A 25,864-nucleotide genomic window follows, 5' to 3' on the forward strand; every position below is an offset into this window, starting at 1 on the left:
TGTCACAGATTTTTTTAATGAGATCATTATTTTGTTTTTCTCCATTTTCCAGTCAACTTGCTACAGTAGCCATGTCTGCCTTTCATTTATTTAAGTGAACATTATCTCTTTATTTTAAGAATATGGAATCAATTGAAACAAAAAAAAAAGAGATGATTAAATTTGCATTTGGAATTTTTTTTAAATTGTTTTTTTTCTTTTTACAAGCAAACATAGAAGAAAACATTTTGAAGACTTATTTACCCCCAGAAAACATGCACAATTCAGTTTGTTTCGGTAAACTGACATCAGTGGATTTAGTAAAAAGATTGGACATTCATGAGATTCAAAGAAACTGAGGAGCTGTAGAGTCAACAATATAGAGAAGTATCATTTGCCTGCTTCAAATGTCATTCTATTAGCTCATTAAAAGGCCCTTATTTATCATGTTGGGAGGTCACTCAGCAAGGCAAACAAATGAGGGAAATGGTGCAAAAAAGCAATGCAATACACAACAAGAACTAGACTAGGAAGTAGGAATACAAGCGAGAGAAGAAACTGAGGCAGAGATAAGAAATTGAGCAACCTTAGCTAGGAAGATGAAATGGGAAATGCAACTTTGAACAGCTGGAACACTTAACTGTGGAAAGTATCAAGACAGCCTGGCGAGTGACAGGGAAACAATAAAGTGTACACTGAGGAGACTGAGAACCGTGTGAAGAGACCTGAATTTATACATTTAAATCGGAAACCTTTTGAATCTAAACATAACATAATTCTAAACTATCAAACGGACATTTGAGTTTTTACTTCATTTTAATTTGGATTCACTTTCATTTTACTTGGATTTTTGAGCTGTGGTTTTTATTTGTTAACATTAACAATAGGTGGACTAGAGAGACAACAATGAGGAATGTTTGTTGAGTCTCTCAGCACAGTCTCAAGAGCATGGAGGAGATTCCAAGTGGCAGGTGGTTACACTCGAAGGGCTGGACAGGGTTGCAGAAGATCCTTAACCCATCAAAAGGACCAGTGTCTGGTCCTTTGTGCAAAGACAGACAGGATGACCAATGTTGAAGTCCTACAAAATGATCTCCAGCAGGCCACTGGTGTGAATATCTCTGACCACGCAATCAGAATCAGACTTTATGAGGGTGGTCTCAGGGCCCGATGTCTACTGGGTCCTGTGCTCACTGCCCGGCACCTTGGAACCTGAGTGACATTTGCCATAGAATACCAGAAGTGGCAGGTCCACCACTTTTTCACAGATGAGAGCAGGTTCACCCTGAGCCCACGGGACAGATAGGAAAAGTTCTAGAGATGCCATGGAGAATGTTTTGGTGCCTGGAACATCAAGCAACTGTTTTGGTGGTGAGGTCAGTCATGCTATTTGGAGGCATATCCATGGAGGAACATATAGACATCTACAGATTAGACAATGGCACCCTGACGGCCCTTACGTATCACAATGAAGTCCTTGGACCCATTGTCAGATTCTATGCTGGTGCAGTGGGGCCTGGGTTCCTCCTGGTACAGCACAGTGCCCAGCCTCATGTGGCAAGAGTATGCAGGCAGATCCTGGAGGATTAAGGAAGTGATACTACAGACTGATCCTGACACCTCATGTTTTTCAAAACTTCCAGATTGCACCTCAAACTGTCCAGGAGCTCAGTGATGCTCTGGTCCAGATCTGTGAAGAAATGTATAACCCCAACAAAACAATGTCCTACAGCTGTTTTGGTGAGAAAAAAAAAATCATAAAAGCTCATGTGCAGCCTAACTCACAAGTGCACAGACATGAAATAAATTCAGTGATGATTCCAAATACTCTGTTATTTGGAAGACATGCATATATATACATTTTATTTCAGTGATGCAAAAAGCTGTAAAGCTAGCTGTAAAAATAACTGGTTAAGAAACAACTTTGTGGACCCACAGGGTGAACTGGGAACTAGACAGGCAAATAGTTGAGCGAGGCTTTGTTAAAGATTGAGGAAGAAGAGCTGGAGAGGCTGGAGAAAAGGCTGGCAGGCTATGGCAGACTGGGTGAACTGAACAGAGGGAGGGATGGGATGGAGCTGGTGAGGCTGGCAGGGAAAACAGGAGAGCAACAACAAGAGACAGAAGGGAAGGGGTAAAATAGCAGAAACAATAGCAATTAGTCAAAGGTGGTGCCAGTAGTATAGTCAATGAATTTGTCAAGCCATAATCAGAGGTAGTGATTTCACAAGAAAGCAAATTTGGGGCTGATTTCTGTTACATTGTAGTAAATGGTTTGTCTTTGGGATGTTAACTGTTTATTGGGCAATGAAAGCAAATGCATGGATGTGTTCTGCTGTGTAGAATAGTGCAGCTAAACTGGAACTCTGGCCCTTCTAGTAGTGTTTTTGCTCTTTTCTCAGGTCAGTTCTGTGATTTTATTGTCTCTTCTTGTTTTATTAGTTTCCCATAAAGTAGTGTTGAGTCAAAAGGAAAAAGGTAAACTTGAATACGCATCATTTTTTATTTCACCGCTACACCCAGGTTCAGCCTCTTTGGGTCAAGCTCGAGGCAGAAGTAGTGCAGATTAGTAAAATAAACATTGACGTTTTCTGCTTGAGGATGATTGTTAGCGCTCTGGAGCAAAAACAACCATCGCTGGAGCCTCATTATCCTGCTTACTGCTACGTGCTTTGAACGGCTAAATAAGTTGGCTCCGCTCATACTGACAGGCACTGAACTTTGGGTTTGTGGGGCTTATAGAGCTCTGAAGTGCAGCACCTTCTGTTTGCTGAGGTGATGGATGGAGCTCATCGGTATTCAAGGTCCTCAGCTTTGTCACGCACTCTGTGGGCACTTTCTATTCAGTAAAACAGTAAAGAAGTGGACAATGCAGGTGAATGAGCCGTGATCTCCCTCCTTGTCTCTTCAGTGCCAAGTATTAGTGTGCCTGTCAGTCAGTGGTGGTTAATTGTACTTGGCAACGCCGAGGCCTTGGCACTCCAGAGAAATTTTTTAATCTTTTGAGACTTTTTACTGCTGTCAGATTCACAGTTTATTCACCCTGAATAATAAAACTGACACTGTGGATGAATGGACAGGCGAAGTTTAACTCTCATACTCCTAAATCTAACTCAGGTACCAGAAATGATTAAACTTTCGGATGATGGAAGGATATTTTATTGAGATGAAACGTATTGTCCCATCACTCAAGTGTCAACATAATAGTTTTTTTTGTCAGTGGAGTTCTGCATTACAGTGGGAGCTTTCCTTCTTTTATTATTGTCACCTCAGGCAAAAAGAGCTGCTTTTCTCATCTGTGTTAGATAAGTGAATTGTGTTATTTTCCACCTTGATATTTTCTCCTATAATTCCTATACATTTTTATAGGCTAAAAAGGCAAATATCTGCAACCTGGATCACTCTCTTTTCAACATCCTATTCTACTCTCGGTGGCGTATTCTTATCTTGAAGCAAAACAGGTCTCGTTTCCCTGGTGTCGTTCACCATAATAGGCCATCTAATGTCATAAAAATGTGTTCAGCTATTTGCTGTTGAGTGTTTTATGGCTCACACACCTTTAACTCCACACTCCTGGAAGTCTAAAATGTAAATGTCAGGGGAGATGTGTTATTATGCGAGTCTACCCTCAATTAAATGTTGAGGCTAACACCAAGACAGGAGGTGCAGCAGTTTAATATTCAGAAAGGCTCTCTGTCCAACACAGCCAGGGTCAGTGTTGAGGTTCGTTGGCTGCAGAGGCCAGCAGGTATTCAACATTTAGCTTCATTTTCTTCTGAGCTGTCTTTGTTTGTGCTCTACTGGTCACACTGTCAAGGATGTCGGCTCTTAAATGCCACAGCGCCGCTGAAGAAAACTGGCCAAGTGTTTTTAAACTCCCTCTTGTGAGTCTCCCTCTTGAGTGTTACTTCAGCGAGGCTGTGCTCTCACCACACATTATCTCCTCAGGGATCGCAGCACTCCGCGTTGTAGAGCCGTCCCTCTTATCTCACCTCTTCAGACTACTGTAATTCACCTGCTTTTCATACTGAGAGCTCTCCCAACACCCACAAGTGTGTGCCAGTGCCAGATCTGGATGAGTGAGACAAAAAGGGAAAACTTCAGAGGACAAAAGAGACATCTTCTAATGATTGTTGAATAGCTGGGTGGTATAAATATGTATGAATGTTCAATCAAATCAGATACTGTCCACAGAATTATGAAAATAACTGTGTGTAAAACAGGAAATTGCAAACTCTGAGGTCAGTACTTTGCAATTCATGTCTTATGAGCTCAAGGCTGCATGTTAAACCCAGTTGTTATTCTTTTTTTTTTATATTAAATCTTTGATCTGTATGTTGACAAAGAGAGGTGATGTGCTTATTCTGGTCATCTCAGGTGATATCCATCTGTGAGCTCAGCAGCCCAACAAGCTGCTCAGACCTTCTGTTTATGAGTGGCAGCCATTAAGGGAAAAGGTGGCTTTTAAAACGAGGTGATCTTTGTCAAACAGTGGATGAACCCAAGACTAACATAAAAAAAACATTTTACAAAGCTGGCCTAATATAGTTCAAAGATAAAAATATAGAATTCGAAATGAGCAGAATATAGTTTTTTCACAGCACTGTAATTATTATTATACTCGTTACCATGACTGACTGAGAAAGCAGCAGAAAACATTCAGAAAATGTCAGTCCAACTAGCTTCAGGCATACTTAGACTCGTTTCTACAATGAAAGCAGATCCCTGCTAATTTGGCAAAAGAGCTTGTTTGTGAAGTTTTTCTCAAACCAAAATTTCACTGAGAAAAACAGTTCACTCAGACACCAGCTACAGGAGCAGTCAGGGTTAAATGACACATTAATTTTAAAAGCTACCCCCAGATAATTGAGTGTTGTTAAAAGTACTATCAGCCATATTATGTTTCAAGCACCGAAGTCCTATATTTTGTTATTAATTTGGTCCACTTATTGTAATGACCTCTTACTTTCAAAACAGCCATTCAATAAGTTAAGACATGTGCCTTTTTAAAATTTTTCTACAATATGTCATTTACTAAATCTACCTGCCAGTGTTCATTTTGACAGCAAATATTGATTTAGTTTGAGTCATAGGCTTTTATTCTAGTTTTAGTCAACTAAATCCCAAGATTGTAGAAGACTAAATCTAAAGTTGATTCAGTTGACTAATATATGAAGTGTAGAAGTTTTTTTTAATAACGTTTTTATCCGTTCAACACGGTTTACAAGGTATCTTATTTTCATCTTGATGCATGCTCAATCATCCAGGTACAGTGGGGCAAAAAAGTATTTAGTCAGCCACCGATTGTGCAAGTTCCCCCACCTAAAATGATGACAGAGGTCAGTAATTTGCACCAGAGGTACACTTCAACTGTGAGAGACAGAATGTGAAAAAAAAAATCCATGAATCCACATGGTAGGATTTGTAAAGAATTTATTCGTAAATTAGGGTGGAAAATAAGTATTTGGTCAATAACAAAAATACAACTCAATACTTTGTAACATAACCTTTGTTGGCAATAACAGAGGTCAAACGTTTACTATAGGTCTTTACCAGGTTTGCACACACAGTAGCTGGTATTTTGGCCCATTCCTCCATGCAGATCTTCTCGAGAGCAGTGATGTTTTGGGGCTGTCGCCGAGCAACACGGACTTTCAACTCCCGCCACAGATTTTCTATGGGGTTGAGGTCTGGAGACTGGCTAGGCCACTCCAGGACTTTCAAATGCTTCTTACGGAGCCACTCCTTTGTTGCCCGGGCGGTGTGTTTTGGATCATTGTCATGTTGGAAGACCCAGCCTCGTTTCATCTTCAAAGTTCTCACTGATGGAAGGAGGTTTTGGCTCAAAATCTCACGATACATGGCCCCATTCATTCTGTCCTTAACACGGATCAGTCGTCCTGTCCCCTTGGCAGAAAAACAGCCCCATAGCATGATGTTTCCACCCCCATGCTTCACAGTAGGTATGGTGTTCTTGGGATGCAACTTAGTATTCTTCGTCCTCCAAACACGACGAGTTGAGTTTATACCAAAAAGTTCTACTTTGGTTTCATCTGACCACATGACATTCTCCCAATCCTCTGCTGTATCATCCATGTGCTCTCTGGCAAACTTCAGACGGGCCTGGACCTGCACTGGCTTCAGCAGCGGAACACGTCTGGCACTGCGGGATTTGATTCCCTGCCGTTGTAGTGTGTTACTGATGGTGACCTTTGTTACTTTGGTCCCAGCTCTCTGCAGGTCATTCACCAGGTCCCCCCGTGTGGTTCTGGGATCTTTGCTCACCGTTCTCATGATCATTTTGACCCCACGGGATGAGATCTTGCGTGGAGCCCCAGATCGAGGGAGATTATCAGTGGTCTTGTATGTCTTCCATTTTCTGATGATTGCTCCCACAGTTGATTTTTTCACACCAAGCTGCTTGCCTATTGTAGATTCACTCTTCTCAGTCTGGTGCAGGTCTACAATACTTTTCCTGGTGTCCTTCGAAAGCTCTTTGGTCTTGGCCATGGCGGAGTTTGGAGTCTGACTGTTTGAGGCTGTGGACAGGTGTCTTTTATACAGATGATGAGTTCAAACAGGTGCCATTCATACAGGTAACGAGTGGGGGACAGAAAAGCTTCTTACAGAAGACGTTACAGGTCTGTGAGAGCCAGAGATTTTCCATGTTTGAGGTGACCAAATACTTATTTCCCACCCTAATTTACGAATAAATTCTTTACAAATCCTACCATGTGGATTCATGGATTTTTTTTTCACATTCTGTCTCTCACAGTTGAAGTGTACCTCTGGTGCAAATTACTGACCTCTGTCATCATTTTAAGTGGGGGAACTTGCACAATCGGTGGCTGACTAAATACTTTTTTGCCCCACTGTAAGTAAATCTCCAAAAGTTGATTCTGTTCATCTGGACGTAGCGTTTTGTGGGAGAAATGTTTCGTCACTCATCCAAGTGACTTCTTCAGTCTCAGCTGAGTCCAGGTTTCCCCCAATCTTATGAACACATGAAAAGGGAAAGACCATCTCTGAATCGAGGAGGAGGCCTAAGGGTACATCTTTCACCATCTTACAATGCTGTGATTGCAGCCATCCCCCAACTTTCTGTGACAGGTACTCATGGCCAATGACCAGTGGGTTTTGATCAGTGGCTGTTGATCAATGGTCATGAGACTTTGCATAATTAAGATTAAGGAACTGACCTCCCAGCCCATTGTCAATTCAGTGGGCTGGTTTCAGTCATTATGCAAATGTACTATTTATAAGACTGGGGAAACCTGCAGTCAGCTGAGACTGAAGAAGTCACTTGGATGAGTGATGAAACGTTTCTCCCACTGAAATCGCTACATCCAGATGAACAGAATCAACTTTTGGGGTATCTTATTTTCATTGACATCAAATGAAACACATTTCCCTTCTGTCACATTTTCCTGAGAAACAGGGAGCATGGGAGTTAGCTGTACTCCCCGTCCCACCCTGTTTGTCTGCAGCAGATCAGATTTGTGTGTCTAACCTTACTGCACAAGGAAATTACTTGTAATTGGCTACTTTCCAAACTCGTCCCACCTTTCTACATAACTAGTTCTGATTTAAACTTGCAGAATAAATTTCATTTTCCTTTTTATTCGTGACAAAAATCTCAATACATTTTGTCATAGTCTTTGTCCTTCTTTTTTAGTTTTCATTCAATTATCAACTTGTTTTCTTTAGAAAAGGCCGCTGATGAAAACTATGATAAAAATTAACTGGTTTATTAAATTGACATTGCTACCTACAAAGTGAAATATATTGTCATGAAATGCCGTGTGGCAGGCACGAGATGAGGACTCAAAGTGCAGGACTCACAGACTCAAGGGATGAACTCGAAACCACAGCTTTATTTGCTGGTCACAGAAAAATGGGCATACAAAAAAAACTAAACTGGGAAACAACAAACTAAAACTCACAGGGAGATCCACACAGCAAGAGGGACGACGCGACACTGACTCAGAGAAACACAGGGTTTAGATACACTGGGAAGTAACGAGGGGAATGAGACAAAGGAGGGCACAGCTGGGAGAAATCAGGACTGATGAGACAAGCAAAGCAGGACGCATTCACATAAGACACGCCCCATCAAAGTAAAACAGGAAGTATCACACAGAGACGCAAACTTGACACGGTGGAGACAGCAATTAAGAAACACAGAGACATAAACCATAAGGCAGAGGACTCTAAGAACCAAAAGACACAGAGGGAAACTCAAACATGCAGACACAGACTTACACAGAGAAACATGAAGGGCAAGGGATCGAAACTAGAAACCATAGAATAACTCACACAAGTACAATAATACAAAAATCACAAAGAACTAAACATGCTGGGTCAGGAGACCCAGGACCCTGACATATATTGTATGGACACTTGTTGTTTTGATGTTAATGCCAGAGCAGGCTTGCACCTCTTCAGTTATTGAGTCGGCAGACAGCACAACTTTCTGCTGTTTAGTGGTGGTTCCTAAACACACCAGTTTGCAATAATGTCTCGTACGGTTAATCATGGAATATCTAGGGGGGAAGAAATTTTACAGATTGAGTAGTTGTAACGATGGGATCCTATCACAGTACCATACTTGAACTCGGTGAGCTCTTTCAAATAGCCCATTCTTTCACGAATATTTGTAAACGCATACTTTACCCATTTTTTTTGTCCATATAGAGTGTGTTGAATATGGATATTATGAAATCTGTGTCACTCACTCATTTAAATGGTGTGGTATTTCTCATCAACAAGTAAAAGCACTGGGTCTTGGTGAATATTGGGAGAGTGGATGAAGACCTTGTGTTGTTGAGATGAAGTGCACTGATGTTGACAGAGTAATCGAAACTAAAGCCTTGTTGTCAGAGTTGTGGGCCCAGATTGGACTGCTGCGTGAATCATAGTAATTGGCTCTTGTCTCAGTGGTGGAGAACAACATCCATTAACAGAGAGGATTTAGAGGGAGGAGGTGTTAGTTTGGCTTTAGCTTATGTTTGCAGCTTGAGAGGAAAACGATGAATATTTATGGGGCTGAATCTGTGTGTATATCTGTGAGATACGATTACGCCGTGCAGACCAACGACAATCTCGTAAAACTAAAATTTAATTTGTATTGTGTGTTGATTTCTTGGTTAGTAAATTGTTACTCCATATATTCAGTTTTACTGCCTTTAATCTGGGGTAGGCTCTGGGCTGTTTTCAGGCTTTAGACACACTGGTTTCCACTGTTTTCTCCAGACCAGATGAGATGACCAGCATAAAGAGTAAGAAAGTATTGGGTGTTGCAAAGAGTTAAGTAGATTTTACTTGGGCCAGCAGGGTTTAAATTCAGGGTGAAACCAACATCGGGACTAGCTTAATTTTAGCACAAAGCCTCCTACTTGTCTGGTGGGAGAGACTGAGAACAGAAGGAGAGCTGCAGGAGATGGAAAGCTGTCTGTTTTCCAAATTCTGGCTTTTTTTTGTTTGTTTGTTTGTTTTGTTGTTTTCTGCTCACCTCAGGTTCAATTAACTGTCAGAATTAAGTCTGTAAAAAAATCATTATCTACAAATAATGAGATGAAATAATATATACATAAACAAGCAAACAATCAAATGATCTTCTTCATCATTAGTGATGTGATGTTTTGATTGCAGGACATCATCTGTAAACCAAGGTTTCTTTTGACAACACCGATTCATCCACATCAGTATCCAGCCTGTAATGAGTCACTCAGGATGCCATTCATCTCCACAAGGCGACATGATTGCAACATTCATTTATCTATCGAGGCAGAATTACACCATTTACTCATCCAACTGGACATTATTAGACTGTTCATTCATCTAATATGAGGCCATTACAGCTGAAAGACCTGTTTCAACCCAGGGAACATTAAACCTGCTTCTCAATGATTAGACTCCACTCTGCCACTCATGTTGTTATACTCAGAGTCGATAGGATTGATGAATAGCTGTCGTATGAAACACTCATTAGATGTTAGCTTTTCAATTTTAAGGACTGTTTGCTTCTCCAAGTGTTGTCTGAAGGCATTAAAAGCCCCTCAGCCATACCGGATAAATCAAAATGCACAGCGATCAAGTTGAGAGCAACACAGCATGTCTTTGATCCTGAAAAGGCGATCATTTGAAGCTCCTCTCCTGCTGTTTATAACAATTCAGTGGTTTTTACACATGCTAAGAGATGTAGGCTGATCCATTTCCAATTGCATCTGATACTGTGATTTCCTCAGCATGGTTTCTGTTGTTTATCTCTGTTATATGAATCACTCAGACGCGTCTTCGACTCCGAAGATGAGCTTAGAGACTGTAATCCAATCTCTTTTAAGATTTTGATTGGTTCAGTGAGAGACTGGAGATGAATGTGACAGGCATGTTCTGACATTAAACTTACAACTGATAACACCTCCAAGCACTCTGTGGTATCTTAATGAGACAAATTAAAAAAAAGTTTGCTTTAGCGAATAGTTACACAATTTGTGGAGCTCATGTCTGGGCAGCATGATGCACTGTTCAGACTAAAGGCAATCTCAAAACAAACATTCATTACACACATTGTTTTTTATTGTATAGTATGTTAGTTTATAATTCAATGGGGGAAATGATTATTAGTTTATCCCCTGTTTGTGAGTTTGCTCTCTTACAGAAAAATGAAGAGTCAGCAGTATTTATGGTAGTTTAATTTTAACCGAGAGGGACAGAATATCAACCAAAAATCCAGCAAAAAGTTATACATTGACTTGCATAAATAAATATTTGATCTCCTGGAACCGACTCTGAATTCTGACCTACAGATTCCTACAGATGAACGTCTAAATGACTCAGGAAAGTCTTGTAAGAAAGTGATGTGCTCTGATGAAACCAAAATTGAGCCCTTTAGCATCGACTCAACCCGCTGTACTTGGAGGAAGAGAAATGCTGAGTATGACCTAAAAATTGCTATTCTTACATGCAAGCACACCAGAAAACAGAAAGCATAATGTTTCCAAGCGTACAGAATGACTTCACTGCATTGAGGGGACAACTTGCATTGTAAAATCTTCCCGCAGCCAGATCACTTAAGATGTGTCTTTAATAGGACTTCCAGCATAATCATGATCCAAAAAAATACTTCCAAGTCAATGAAGGAGTGGCTAAGGAAGACGCACATTAAGCTCATGAAGTGGCCTAGCACCTCTCTAGCTCACAATCCTATAGAAAATCTGCTGAGTGAGCTGGAGCTTCAAGTTGCCAAGCAGCAGCCAAGAAACCCAAAAGATTTAGAGTTTCTGAGAGACTGGTCAAAATCCATTCTGATGTCCAATTATCAGAAGTTAAATCAGAAAAATAATCAGTAGTTAATGCGAGATTCTCTCAGGGCAAATTTAAACCATAGGAAACCAGAAAAACTCCCAAGAGGCTGAAAAGAAGAGCATAACATTAGTGTCAGTCCCAAAAAGTTGATTCTGTTCATCTGGACCTAACATTTTTAGTGGGAGAAGCATTTCATCACCCATCAGTGTATTTAGAAAAGCCGATGATACGCCACGTTTTACAGTTGGTCCAGAATCAGACCTGTTTGCATTACCCAATCAGTGGATTTTCCTCATGTGTTACAAAGATGATTACAACAGCTACACAGTATTAGATCATTTTGAGGAAACACATGTAAATGTAAAGGAATACAAACATTAATGTTAAATTAATATTTATTTCATCTAGGACTAACAACGCATATGCCAACAAAAGTGCAGTGAACTGAGAGTAATCATTCATTTGATACATGATTTAGAAATACAATTTAAAGATACGTGATGGGTCACATATCGGTCATGATGCACACCTCTTCATAGTTTCCTTCATTTCCATTTCGTCTGTAGTGCAGAAGATATTGAAAGCACAAACATACAACCTCTTATGAATCTTTTTGACTATTTTGAACAACAAACTTTTCACAATATTTTGTATGAAGTTCTAACCTTGCATGTTTTTTCTGCTCTTTTTTTATCGGTGACAGAGGTGTGTGACAGACCACTGGTCTCCAGCCTGCCTCCATCATCCTTCAGGAGCTCTTCACAGCTGTCCACCAGCCATGCGCCTGGCTTTGCCAAACTCAACAGAAGAGACGGTGAGGTTTTACTGTTGTTGGGGAGTGGGTCATTCACAGATACCTGTTGTGCTTAATGAGTAGGACTTTGGCTGTGGATTTGTTTAAAGTGCTGGAGGTTCAAAATAATTGTGTTTCATGACCTAATTCTTGTATTTCACATGCTTTGTCAAAAAACGTTTCCTTATGTATAGATAAATGGTAAATGAACCTTGATGTTTTTCTTTGCTGTCTTGAAGATATGATGGGGCCCGATTATTCAAGATTTTGTGTTGGGGGAGAGTGGTCAGATTAGAGATTAAATCTGTTAAATCTTCTATGCAGTCAGGAGATGCATGAAAAATGATGAAAGGGCTCATTTACATTTTGAGAAAAGCTAATCGAGTCTATTAATAAATAAAGTAAATACACTGAAGTTGTTCTTTTCAACTTCTACATGTCTGTTTAAATCACCCCCACTATAGTTAATATACCTGAACTGAGAAAGGCAGGATCGGCTGTGGAACAGCCTGGCTGTGTAGTGCAAGGCAGTGCAGGAGGCCATGGAGAAGCTCAAGAAGTTTGGTTTCTTTGTAAGGTTGTGGAACCTGCCAGTGGAGATGCAGGTTTCTTTTGGGAGCCTGGCTCAGTTGAATTTCCTGGAATGGTGCGATGGTGAGTGGAGTCCTGTTCATCCAGGATGCTGAATTTGTTGGGGCTCATTTCAACCACAACAACCAAACAGTTAAAACAGCAAAGGATTAAAGAGCAGGTAAACAGATTCACACGATAACACCTACATGCCGGCAGATACTGAAAGCCGACATCTCACAGATTCTAAAACTGCAGGTTTCGTTACTCTCCAACCAAAATTCACTGAACCAGCAGCATAAGATCAAAACTATGCTTCACGTTTGAAAAACATTGTCATGAATTTCCTGTTACTTTGGCTATTTTGCTTCCAACACAATAAAATCCCACTTCCTGCACAGCTCTCTCTGTGTACTTCAAGAACAGTTTCCCATCAAAAATCCCTATTCTGCATTATTTGCTTGCTTATTGTGCACCAGTCAAATGTTTGTACAGTGTTGTTGGGTGCTGTTTTTGTTTTGTTTTTTTGATGACCTCCAACAAGAAAGCAAATTTCCTGGCCAGGAAAATCTCCTTCATATTTTTCAGTGTTTTATCCTCAGTCACATTGACACAAAGGCATCTGCTGTGACGCTTGCAACTCTGATGAAGTCTCACAAGTGTCAGCTTTGTTTTTATACCAAGTTTACACTGAGTATGTAATTGCAGAGAAATATTCAAATACGTTTGAATTAAATATTTTTAATATACAAGGTGTGAAGGCTTATTTTGACACTACATATACAAAGACAAATGATCATAATTATAATATTTCTGAGTCAAAATTAAATTGAATTGAATTAAATCAGGACCTTGTGAATCAGGATTGAATCAGTTGTAGAAATGATACCCAGCCCTACTGATAATCTCACTACAGATGAATACTGGCCAGGTTTTTCTAATCCTTATTATTTATTTTATTCAAGCATGTTTAAATATAGTGTGTACAATAATATTTTTTATATACACACAGTAGTAGAAACTTACTTGGCAGACAGAGAGTTAAATGTGCTTTAAAAACATAACATTTCTTAAATGTAGATGCAATGATGCAAATGATCCTGTGGATCTGTTTGTTGGTATGATGCTTCTTGAGTGGGGAATAGCATTTTAAAACAGAGGCGTTGCTCTGCAGCTGTGGAGATCAGCTGAAGAAATACTTTTGTGAAGCTCTGGCCTCAAAGCACAAAACACCAAACAGGATTTTTTTCCTTACTTGATTTACTCAGACAAACAGACAGCCCACTGGTGACTAGTTTAGAGGTAGACAGAGGATCAGAATAATTTATAAGACGAGACAAAACAGAAGAATACGCACCAGTTGCTTTGTCTTTATTCTCTGTTGATGCCATTTGTATTGGATGCTGATACTAGAAGGATAGCTGTATGGTGTTTGTTTGTCCAGCATGAAAACCCAGCAGAGAATCTTGTGTTGGATGCTGATGTGAAGCTTCGACAAAATGAAGATTGTGGTTTGTTGTGGAGCGTTCTGCAGGGAGCAGGCTTCAGTGTTTTATCCTGACATCAAAGCTCTAAATCAGCTGGGAGGGTGAGATGGGTTTAATCTGGATCTGAATGATTTCCACCACCTGGGAAACAAAGAATCCGAGCATGGAAAAATTGTGCTACAGCCGAGGCTGTTGCCAATTTGTTTTCCTGTCTTACAAGTCAACGACTTTGCTCTGAAATGTTGCTTAACTTTAGGTTAATGACAAATCAAGTTCTCTTTTCATTGTATTGCATAAATGATGGTTTGAAAAGTGTAGAGATTTTGGCAAGTCATAGAGCAAAGGTGACAAGAAGTTAAAATGAGGTAATAAATGCAGACACCCCGACAGTTTGGAAAATCAGCTGGAGATAGTGTTAATAAAATTTACTGGAGAACAAAGTGAAAAACTTAACGGGTTTAAAATCAAATCCAAATGGTAACACAACTCAAAAGAAGAAACATAAAGGCAACCAAAGATGGGTGAGCAGGTGGACAGCAAGGCTCACAGAGACAGGGGGAGGGAGACAAGATGATGTAGGGCTGACTGAGAAATAAAGCAAGGATAGAAGCAATTAGGATATCACAGGTGTGAATTACTTTCAAAATAAAATTCCTAATAAAAATTAGTACGGTTAGCACTGTTGCCTCACAGCAAGAAGGTCCTAAGTTTGACACCACCACCACCACTCCTTTCTGTGTTCTGAGTTTGCATGTTCTCCCCGTCTTTGTGTGGGTTCTGTCCAGGTCCCCTCAGTCCAAAGACATCCACTCAGTAACTGTTGGATCTAAACTGGCGATAGGTGTGAATGTGAGTGTGAATGGTCTATCTCTCCGTATTAGCCCTGCGTCGGATTGGCGAAATGTCCAGGGTATACACTGCAGTGTTCAAGATCACAGGCAGAAAAAGTAAAATAGGAACTAGAAACAGTGACTCTCAAGATGAAAGACAATCTAGAATGGGGGAAAAAAGATCTACCGCCTTATATTTTTTATTTTCCTCAATGTGATTAAGTATATCAGTTTACCATTACCATAAAAAGACCAAACTTAAATTAGTAATGGATACCATTTACTTGCTACAGTTTCCCAAGTCTGCTATTGTTCTTTCTGGCACACTGTCACACTGCTACGACTTACTGGCATCCTTACATAGAGCATAATTTTGGTTAATGAACTGCCTGTGCTTTTCCTGTTATTGGCATGTTCTGAAAAAGGCCTTTTTTCCCCACTATGTTGTCCTTATTGGTGGTAGTGGAAGTGATGTCACTGACTTTTGACTGATTTGTGAAATAAAGACTGCAGGAGGTAAACAGCAATCAAAGGACTTTTTTTCAGTCTTTGTGGCCGGAGCTATTTGTGAGTTTATTCTGGGATGAAATTAGGGTGTAATTTGACCGGGTCTACACGTCCCTGCTTCTTCTAAAGGATTTTTTTTAAGCCCGGTGGGGATAAAAATGTATCCCCCTCTGATTTTAACACCCTGAAACACTCTGCAGTACAAAGACATTGACTTTCACTTCCAGAACTTGTGATCCTGTGACTGCAAACAGGACACTGTTGGGAGGATGATCTGTTTCCTATTCCATTCATCTTTGATTATGCCACCATTATACCACTGCTGTTTCAATGTGAAAACTACCACTAACTAAATAAAAGAAAAAAAGAATTTTGTATATCAGATTTTACAACAGACTCACAAAAAAAAATCCATCCATCCATTCGCTTCCGCTTATCCTTTTCAGGGTCGCAGGGGGCGCTGGAGCCTATCCCAGCTGTCATAGGGCGAGAGGCGGGGTACACCCTGGACAGGTCACCAGTCTGTCGCAGGGCCAACACACAGAGACAGACAACCAGTTGCACTCACATTCACTCCCGCATTCACACCTATGGGCAATTTAGATTGTTCAATTAACCTATCCCAACAAAAAAGAAATCCAAAACACAAAATAAAAACTTGAATGACTACCGACAACCAACCGCATATTTGATTTTATAGACTACATCAGCTTCCCTACCGCCTTTTATTTCAACTTGTTAAATTGCAGTGCAATTTAACAGCAGTAAGGGTGCTGTTTGCAACATCCTGCTTTTTATGAAGGGCATCTCTGAAGAAGTGTTAAGGACATGGTTTGTTGGCTTGGCAAGTGATGAAGCAGCAGCTGTAATGAGCCAATAGAGAGAAGCACCCACATTTCTGTGTGTGGGAAAAATCCACCATAATCCCACTGTCATTCACTGCATCATTCATAGTTAGAACCTGTGGCCCATGATGCTGTAAAACACATTAGAGTTGATATGATCTGTGCCTTAATGTAACCAAGTAGTTTTTTTTGCACAAACCTAACCAAATAAGAACTCTACATATTTGTCCTTTTTCATTCAATGTGGCGCCTTCTCCAGGGTCACAGCCTTGGTAATTATGCCAATAACTCCACGTCATCAATTTTAATCTATAATAGACATATATTTAATATTTACACTAACTCTTTAATGTTTAAAACTTCACTTTTGAATTCAAAGCTAAAGTACTTTCAGGACATGAGTGTGTTCTACTCGTGCAGTGCCAAAATGCAGACAGACTAACTTAACAACTTGTTTTGAGCACGGCTTAGAATTTAGTCAAGGAAAAGCCACTCTACATGCTAATAATTTATCAGTATTGCTCCCTCAAGCGGCCAGATTCTTGATTAATTAAAAATGATAATTAATGACAAATTCAGTGCCATGAATGTCAGGTCATACACGATACTCGTGGATCATAACTGTAAAAAATCAGTAAAAATCACGTCAAGTTTTTTTTTTTTTTTTTTTAAAAATTAAAAAAAAAAAAAAAATCACGTCAAGTTGCAAAAACGCAGACATTAGGAGTAGGAGGGTAATGAATGGCCACTGTGCTGCTGATGGCTTCATAAATCAGGTTCAGCTGTCATTCTACTACTACATTTTTCAAATCAAGTTGTAGTGGCAGATCAGGAGAGCCGTGTGTGTCACATTTCCTTCCCAGCTGTATTAACGGTGCAAAGCCCACACGATCCCGGCTGTTTGCTGAGGAAATCGATGAATTAATGAACGCCTCCGTCTCATTTTCAACTCCTACTGCTGCTTCTGCGGCTGCTGATGCTGCAAAAACTCTGGCTGCTGTAGCTGTTCTCAGAGGAGCAGCTTCCCTTTCAGTTCATTTACTCACTAAATGAACAGAGATTATCAAAGCCCTGAAATACCTTTTACATATAAATGCATGTATTATTAAATTTGGGCTTTAACTTCAAAGACTTTTTGTTATTAGAGATGGCTGTAGCTCAGCAGGTATAGAGCAGGTGCTCTACTGCTTGACTACATCATTGATTTGCTTGGCTTGCTTGACTCCAGCAATGACAACAGTGGTTGCTAATGCTTAACTTTAAAACCTAGCCATAAATTGTAAAACAGCTTGGAGACATTGTTGCTGGTGGTGATAGTCTTGAGCATATATCCAAAATGTACTGTGTAGAGTTATTTGTGGCCAGTGGTTTATGAAACTATTTCAGTGCACTGTTACATTTTTCTGTTTCTTCAGAGAATAAAGATCTAATGTATAACTTATTACTCTCATTTTTATTTTCATGTCTATTTAAGCTTAATTTATAACAGTATTTATAACAGTATGTTTGCACTGAAGCACCGCAGCAATTTCCTAATGTTGTAAACCCGCTCAACATTTGGCAATAAAACCCTTTCTGATTCTGATTCTGATTACACAAACTTTCCATTTTCAAACAATGTCAGGCCTTTGTGTTCAAACAGGCAGAAATATATGATATATGAAATACACGGGAACACATAGGTACATTTAAAATTTCTGTCTCTGCTCATTAAAAAAAACAACTGAAAAAATAGCTGATATAAATTTAAATGACGTCCCCTTTGTGAAACACGTAGTGTTCAAGCACTCTTGGCTTCTTGCACATGCTCGCTCTCTGCGCAGGTTTGAGTTTGTGATGAAATCAATGTGCAAATGCAGGACGAGCATATGCGTTACTGGATTCAGCCAGCCATTTTTTGCCACTTTGTGGGACTCAGTTGAGACGTGAAGTGTGCTTGGCAGACTTGCTGAACAAATAAAAACCACGTCTGAAATGACGATGTTATTGTTTGCCACATAGTTTTATCACACAAAAAGCTCAGCTAAGCAGTGATAAATGTGTTTATATGTTGTGTATCGCTTCAGAGCGACATACACATTCTTGTTTTTATATAGATGGCAGATTCTTTTGAAAGGTGGCACACTCAATATTTTTTGCAGTCACTGTATTTTTACATCTGGGTGCAGAAAAGCCTGAAAAGCTCTGGCAAGAGGCTCGTTGAAGATAAATGTCTGTCTTACCAAAACCTGTGGGATGAATCACTCACTATTCTGGGCTCCCCACCTCTCTGTTTAGATCTTCCTTCATTTTGATTTCCTGTTCTTACAGTTTATCGCTCATTTCTCACATAAGCCTCTTTTTTTATCCTTGTAGAATTTTTACCCCCCTTTCCCATCCATCTGCTTTCCGTGTTTTAAATGAGCTTCTTAGAAGTTGTCTCCTTTTCTTTGCAGTCTGTTTTCTGGTGTAGTCATTAGTTTCACTCCGTCTGCAGCCACATTTTCATCAGTAAAAACTAATTTCGTCAGCCACATCTTCTTGCCAAATGTTAATAGCAGTGTTCGTGTTCTTTTCTCGGGCAGCGCTGACAATTATCAGTAAAGCTGCTGCAATTATGCTGGAATAGACGTTAAGACTTATTGTGCCACTGTAATCACTTTCTCAGTGAATTTGATTTAAAATGCGAATTTAACTTTAATTGGAAACCTGTTGTGTTTACGAATTGCCAACTAATCAAGTACTGATTTACGCCTGTCTCTGTGTGTGAGTGTGTGTGTGTTCATTGTTCAAAGTTCCAGTATTACACTTGAAGCTTGAGGGGAAATAGGCTGGAGTTTCCCTGCAGGAGATATCCAATGTTTCCCAGCCTGCTGCTGCTACATCGAGCCCATTAGCCCTTCTGTTCGTCTGACATGTCATCAGGCTGCTGAAATTACCATCCAGGCTTGCTATTCTCATGTAAATGATTAACCTTCATTCCAGGTCTGTCTTTCCCATTCAGCTCCCTGTCTGTCTGTAGTGTTGTCTGTTCACTGTGCTGCCTGTCTCTTAAGGTAACAGCTTGCCTCTTCCTCTGCCTGTCTCTCCTTTCAACTTTTGACTTTTCATTTTGCTCATGTCTATCTCTGTATGTTCCTGTCTGTCTTCTGTACCTGTCAGGTGGAATTTCGGTGCATTATTAATGATTCAGTGGTCCTTTCTTTGCTTATCCATCTATCTGCTTCTTATAGCTGTGCTTCTGTCCGCAGTGGCTTCATGTCAAGCTTGGTCTCCCTTCAGCAGTAAAGCAGAAGGGCAACTGTGCAGCCTGAGCAGCTTTTCTCTTCACCTATTACATACACTCCTTAATGCTCTAGTAACGGGACAAATTGAGTTGGTTTCAGGTGTCAGTCCTTACAGGTTAACTGGATTCAGTTGGTATCAGGGACAAACCTGTCTCACATTAGTTGTATTAAGTCTTTGTTGAGAAGAATTTTCCAGAAAAAAACAAAGTCTTATACTATGTATGATTATTCGGGGACTTTCTGGGGAAAATTAGGATAAAGTTTTCTGGAAACCAATTTTCAATTTAATTTGCAGCTAATTAGGGAGAATAAAGATAATGGTCAGTTAGTTCAGCTGCTTTTAATGAACCCCAATTAACTGCTAGCATAACCCAGAAAGTTTTTAGTCAATATACATTACGCTAACAGAAAGCACAAAAGATGAGTTAATTCACCAAGCATTTAATTGGGATTGCCTGTGCACTATAATACAATCCCTTACAACAGTGCCATGAATTCTACCTATAAATGGAGCCTGTATATTTGGCTTTTTTGACATTGTCCAAAAGCTGATAATTCTATAATCGAGTTTGCAGTGGGTGGTGGTTTGTATTTCTTTTCACTGCTATAATGCACTCTATTCAATAGGAGTCTCTCACCGTCTGAAATGGGGGCAAAAATATTCAGCTGGTGTTGTTCGTAGCATGTAAATGACTTTTGACAGCTGCACAATTTAATCATCTGCCTTTCATGCAAGTCTTTTATCCTGTGGATGAGTGGAAACTGACAATATATCTCTCGCTTAGGTTCCAATGTAGGCTTGGGTAACATTCATTGTCTTCTTCCTAAGGCAGTGTTGTTGTCACAACACTATCCAGCTGTAATTGGCATTTTTGGCACAGCATCAGAAATCTCTGTCCAGAAGAGTGAAGCCTCAGCCTCTGAGGCCTCAGATAGGGAAAGGCTGGAGTGCCCATTGGGAATGAGTTACAGCCCCATGTGGAGAATTTTACATGTCTAGGCGTATTGTTTATGAGGTGTGAAGCTAGGAGAGGGTTATTAACAAATGGACTAGTGTAGCGCCTGCACTAATGTTGGTGAGCTGTAGCTGTTGATTTACCAGTTGATCTGCATTCCTATCCCAACTTATGGTGACAACCTGTGGGTAGTGACTAAAGGATGCTTGTGGAAGACTGTGCCAGACGCTTGTGGTGGGATTTATTAGGAGAGTTTAGTCATTTAAGAAGAGGTCAAAATAGAGTGGCTACTCTTCCATGTCAAAAGGAGCGGTTTCGGTTTGGACATCATCTAGGTGAGGAGTTTTGAGTATAGAGATTGACAGACCACGTGACTTTCGTGCATTGCATGCCAGGAACTCGTGGCAAAACAATCCAAATACTGCATCAAATGCAAGCATTTGCAGCACCGCAAAACGTTCATTCTCCGGTTCCAATACCTTCTTGCTTGTTCTTTGTCCCCCAAAAAAGTTATGTACAAAATGAATGAGAACAATGCCGGTCCGTACAAAGACAGACATGATGAAAAGTCAAAGAAAAGATACGAGGAAAAAATCAAAGGAGTGAAAGGTTTAGACCCGTACGAGCACACAGAGTGGACAAAATACGTTAGCGTGCTGCCCAACTTTCACCACGCTCATATTTATAATTATACGGTTCTTGGAGTGAGTGCATACACTCATGAAGTTTAGTAACTTCAGGTCACTGCAACAAGCCCAGGTACAGTTTACCAACGAATGGGTAGAGGACCTTGAAATGCACCGCGTAGAACGAAAGACCATCGTACCTATCATAAGTTTACCAGTCTCACAATTCGTCTTCATAATAGGACCTTTAAGCTCAACGGTAATTAATTAGTAGTGGAAATAATTTCTGGTACGCATTACAGAAATGTAGCAGTGACAATAATGCTGTAATCGCACTGGGCAATTGGTGATACAAAAAAAAACCTGTTTTACCCTGTGAATAAAAGTATATGTTTTTGTCAGTGTACCATGGTAATAACAGAAGCGAAACGCAATATTGTGTCAGGACAATTCACTATTTATGCACAATAAACAAAGGAGCATAGCGTGGCAATTTCTGTTCAGCGCCAGACTTGCTTGTAACCTATATCACCAATTATGTTATGAAAATGACGTATTAACTACTACAAAACACTGACCTTTGTGGGAATGCTTGGAGCAGACTAACATGTGAGCTGGAGTGTTCTGGGACGTTATATTTGGTCTTTGAATGGCTGCAATCCAGGCCATCCGTCGCCTGTTTGTTACTTCGGAAAGATGGCTCGAACAATTTCTCTTCAACGACGTAATCCGATAACAACCGATCTCTTTACCCGTCGGCTTCCCGTGGCTGTCATGCGACCGGCTATTGCAGTTAATAATACAACAGCTTCTTGCCATTTTTTGGGTTTCTTTTTATCGCTGTGTAACTGATTTCAATTGAAAGCCTGCGTGCGCTAGTACCTCTTGCCACGAGTTCTCAGAATCCTTTGCAGTTTTACCCCTGAATGACGTCACATTTTCAATCTCTATATGCACCCAGGACAGCCTGGAAACACCTCAGTGTACACCTTGAAGACCAAAGCATGTGGCAATTAAGCAGGATAGCCACAGACACATCACTTAATAGCTGTACCTTTTGTCTATTAAAACATAATAAAATAATAATAAAAAAGTAAGATTTTTCAGTTTGAATGGGTAGTAAACTGTGTTTTTTTTTCCATCCATCCATCCATCCATCTTCATCCGCTTATCCGAGGTCGGGTCGCGGGGGTAGCAGCCTAAGCAAAGAGGTCCAGACCTCCCTCTCCCCAGCCACCTCCTCCAGCTTGTCCGGGGGAATACCAAGGCGTTCCCAGGCCAGCCGAGAGATATAATCTCTCCAGCGTGTCCTGGGTCTGCCCCGGGGCCTCCTCCCGGTGGGACATGCCTGGAACACCTCGCCCAGGAGGCGCCCAGGGGGCATCCTTGCCAGATGCCCGAACCACCTCAGCTGGCTCCTTTCGATGTGGAGCAGCAGCTGCTCTACTCTAAGCCCCTCCCGGATGGCCGAACTTCTCACCCTATCTCTAAGGGAGAGGCCAGCCACCCTTCGGAGGAAGCTCATTTCCGCCGCTTGTATCCGCGATCTCGTTCTTTCGGTCACTACCCACAGCTCGTGGCCATAGGTGAGGGTAGGGACGTAGATCGACCGGTAAATTGAGAGCTTCGCTTTTACACTCAGCTCCCTCTTCACCACGACTGACCGGTGCAGCGTCCGCATTACTGCAGCCGCAGTCCCAATCCGTCTGTCGATCTCCAGCTCCCTTCTCCCATCACTCGCGAACAAGACCCCGAGATACTTGAACTCCTCCACTTGGGGCAGGAACTCATCCCCGACCCGGAGTGGGCACTCCACCCTTTTCCGGCTGAGAACCATGGCCTCAGATTTGGAGGTGCTGATCCTCATTCCCGCTGCGTTACACTCGGCTGCGAACCGCTCCAGTGCGAGCTGGAGGCCCTCACCCGATGAAGCCAACAGAACCACATCATCCGCAAAAATCAGAGATGAGATTCTGAGGCCACCAAAGCGAAAGCCCTCCGCCACTTGGCTGCGCCTAGAAATCCTGTCCATAAAAATTATGAACAGAACCGGAGACAAAGGGCAGCCCTGGCGGAGCCCATCACCCACCGGGAACGAGTCCGACTTATTGCCGGCAATGCGAACCAAGCTCTTGCAACGGTTGTATAGGGATTGAATGGCCCGTAGCAATGGGCCAGACACCCCATACTCGCGCAACACCTCCCACAGGACACCCCGAGGGACACGGTCGAATGCCTTCTCCAGGTCCACAAAACACATGTAGACTGGTTGGGCAAACTCCCATGCACCCTCAAGTATCCTCGAGAGGACAAAGAGCTGGTCCAGTGTTCCGCAACCAGGACGAAAACCGCATTGTTCCTCCTGTATCCGAGGTTCGACTAGCGGACGAACCCTCCTCTCCAGCACCCTGGCATAGACTTTCCCGGGGAGGCTGAGGAGTGTGATCCCCCTGTAGTTGGAACACACCCTCCGGTCCCCCTTCTTGAAGATGGGGACCACCACCCCGGTCTGCCAGTCCACAGGTACTGCCCCTGATCTCCACGCAACATTGCAGAGACGTGTCAACCAAGACAGCCCTACAACGTCCAGAGCCTTCAGGAACTCGGGGCGGACCTCATCGACACCAGGGGCTCTGCCACCAGGGAGTTGTTTAACTGCCTCAGTGACCTCGCCCCCGGAAATTGGCGGGTCACACCCCTCATCCCCAGACTCTGCTTCCTCCCCGGAAGACGTGTCAGTGGGATTAAGGAGGTCCTCGAAATATTCCTTCCACCGCCCGACAATTTTCTCAGTCGACGTCAACAGCGCTCCGCCAGCACTATACACAGTGCAGGTAGAGCACCGCTTTCCCCTCCTGAGACGCCTGACGGTTTGCCAGAATCTCTTCGAGGCAGTCCGAAAGTCTTTTTCCATGGCCTCTCCGAACTCCTCCCACACCCGGGTTTTTGCTTCAGCCACTGCCCGAGCCGCATTCCGCTTGGCCTGTCGATACCTGTCGGCTGCCTCCGGAGTCCCACAGGCTAACCAAGCCCGATAGGCCTCCTTCTTCAGCCTGGTGGCTCCCTTCACCTCTGGTGTCCACCATTTGGTTCGGAGATTACCACCACGGCAGGCACCAACCACCTTGCGGCCGCAGCTCAATGCAGCAGCTTCGGCAATGGAGACGCTGAACATGGTCCATTCGGACTCAATGTCCCCAGTCTCCCTCGGAATGCTGTTGAAGCTCTGCCGGAGGTGTGCGTTGAAGATCTCGCGGACTGGGGCCTCTGCTAGACGTTCCCAGCACACCCTCACTACGCGTTTAGGTGCGCCAGGTCTGTCCAGCGTCCTCCCCCGCCACCTGATCCAACTCACCACCAGGTGGTGATCAGTTGACAGCTCAGCCCCTCTCTTTACCCGAGTGTCCAGAACATATGGTCGCAGGTCTGGTGATACGATTACAAAATCGATCATCGACCTACGGCCTAGAGCATCCTGGTGCCACGTGCACTTATGGACACTCTTATGTTCGAACAGGGTGTTCGTTATGGCCAAACTGTGATTAGCACAGAAGTCCAATAACAAAGCACCGCTCGGGTTCAGATCAGGGAGGCCGTTCCTCCCAATCACGCCCCTCCAGGTCTCGCTGTCGTTACCCACGTGAGCATTGAAGTCTCCCAGCAGGACAACAGAGTCTCCAGGTGGAGCACCTTCCAGCACCCCCCCCCCAGGGACTCTAAGAAGGCTGGGTACTCCGAACTGCCACTTGGCGCATAAGCGCAGATGACAGTCAGGACCCGTTCCCCGACCCTAAGGCGCAGGGAACAAACCCTCTCGTCCACCGGGAAAAACCCCAACGTACCGGCAGCAAGCCGAGGGGATATAAGAATACCCACCCCAGCCCGCCGCCTCTCACCAGGGGCAACTCCAGACTGAGACAGAGTCCAGCCCCTCTCCAGGAGACTGGTTCCAGAGCCCAGACAATGCGTAGAGGTGAGCCCAACTATATCTAGCCGGTACCTCTCAACCTCACGCACCAACTCAGGCTCCTTCCCCACCAGAGAGGTGACATTCCATGTCCCTATTGCCAGTCTTGGCAGCCGGGGGTCGGTCCGCCAGGGCCTCCGCTCCTGGCCGCCACCCGGCTCACAATGCACCCGACCCCTATGGCGCCTCCTGCGGGTGGTGGGCCTGCGGGAGGATGGGCCCATGTCTCCTCTTCGGGCTGTGCCCGGCCGGGCCCCATGGACTAAGGCCCGGCCACCAGACGCTCGCCCTCGGGCACCCTCCCCGGGCCTGGCTCCAGGGCGGGGCCCCGGTAACCCTATCCCGGGCAGGGTAAACTGTTCCCTCGATATTCTTTTCATGGGGGTCTTCTGAATCGCTCTTTGTCTGGTCCCTCACCCAGGACCAGTTTGCCATGGGAGACCCTACCAGGGGGCAAAAGCCCCCAGACAACATAGCCCCTGGGATCCCTGGGACACACAAACCCCTCCACCACGATAAGGTAGCGATTCAAGGAGGAGGTGTTTTTTTTTTTTTTTTTTTTTTTTTTTTTTTCACCTAAACTTAACCAAAAAGTTACAAAAGAACAATGTAAGCAAAAAATAAAAATCCCATATGACTGAGACTCTTGTCTTCTGATTTATAGCATCTTCTGACCATCAACTTGTGGCAGAGCTGTTGTTTTGTGGGGAAGTGCAAAGTGCAAGTTCTCT

The 25,864-nt window shown here is 42.5% G+C and overlaps 1 protein-coding gene across 2 annotated transcripts in view; it reads left to right on the top strand.

Annotated features, from left to right (window-relative positions):
- Nucleotides 1–25,864, top strand: part of LOC101472388 (contactin-associated protein-like 4) — a 125,636-nt gene that overhangs the window by 26,795 nt on the left and 72,977 nt on the right. For both annotated transcript variants that reach the window (XM_076876757.1, XM_014410202.3), the window contains exon 2: nt 11,990–12,100. In XM_076876757.1, coding sequence (XP_076732872.1) covers nt 11,990–12,100 — 111 coding nt within the window. The remainder of the gene's footprint in view (nt 1–11,989; nt 12,101–25,864) is intronic.

This window comes from Maylandia zebra, linkage group LG18 (genome assembly GCF_041146795.1).
Source record: "Maylandia zebra isolate NMK-2024a linkage group LG18, Mzebra_GT3a, whole genome shotgun sequence".
Classification (NCBI taxonomy): domain Eukaryota; kingdom Metazoa; phylum Chordata; class Actinopteri; order Cichliformes; family Cichlidae; genus Maylandia; species Maylandia zebra.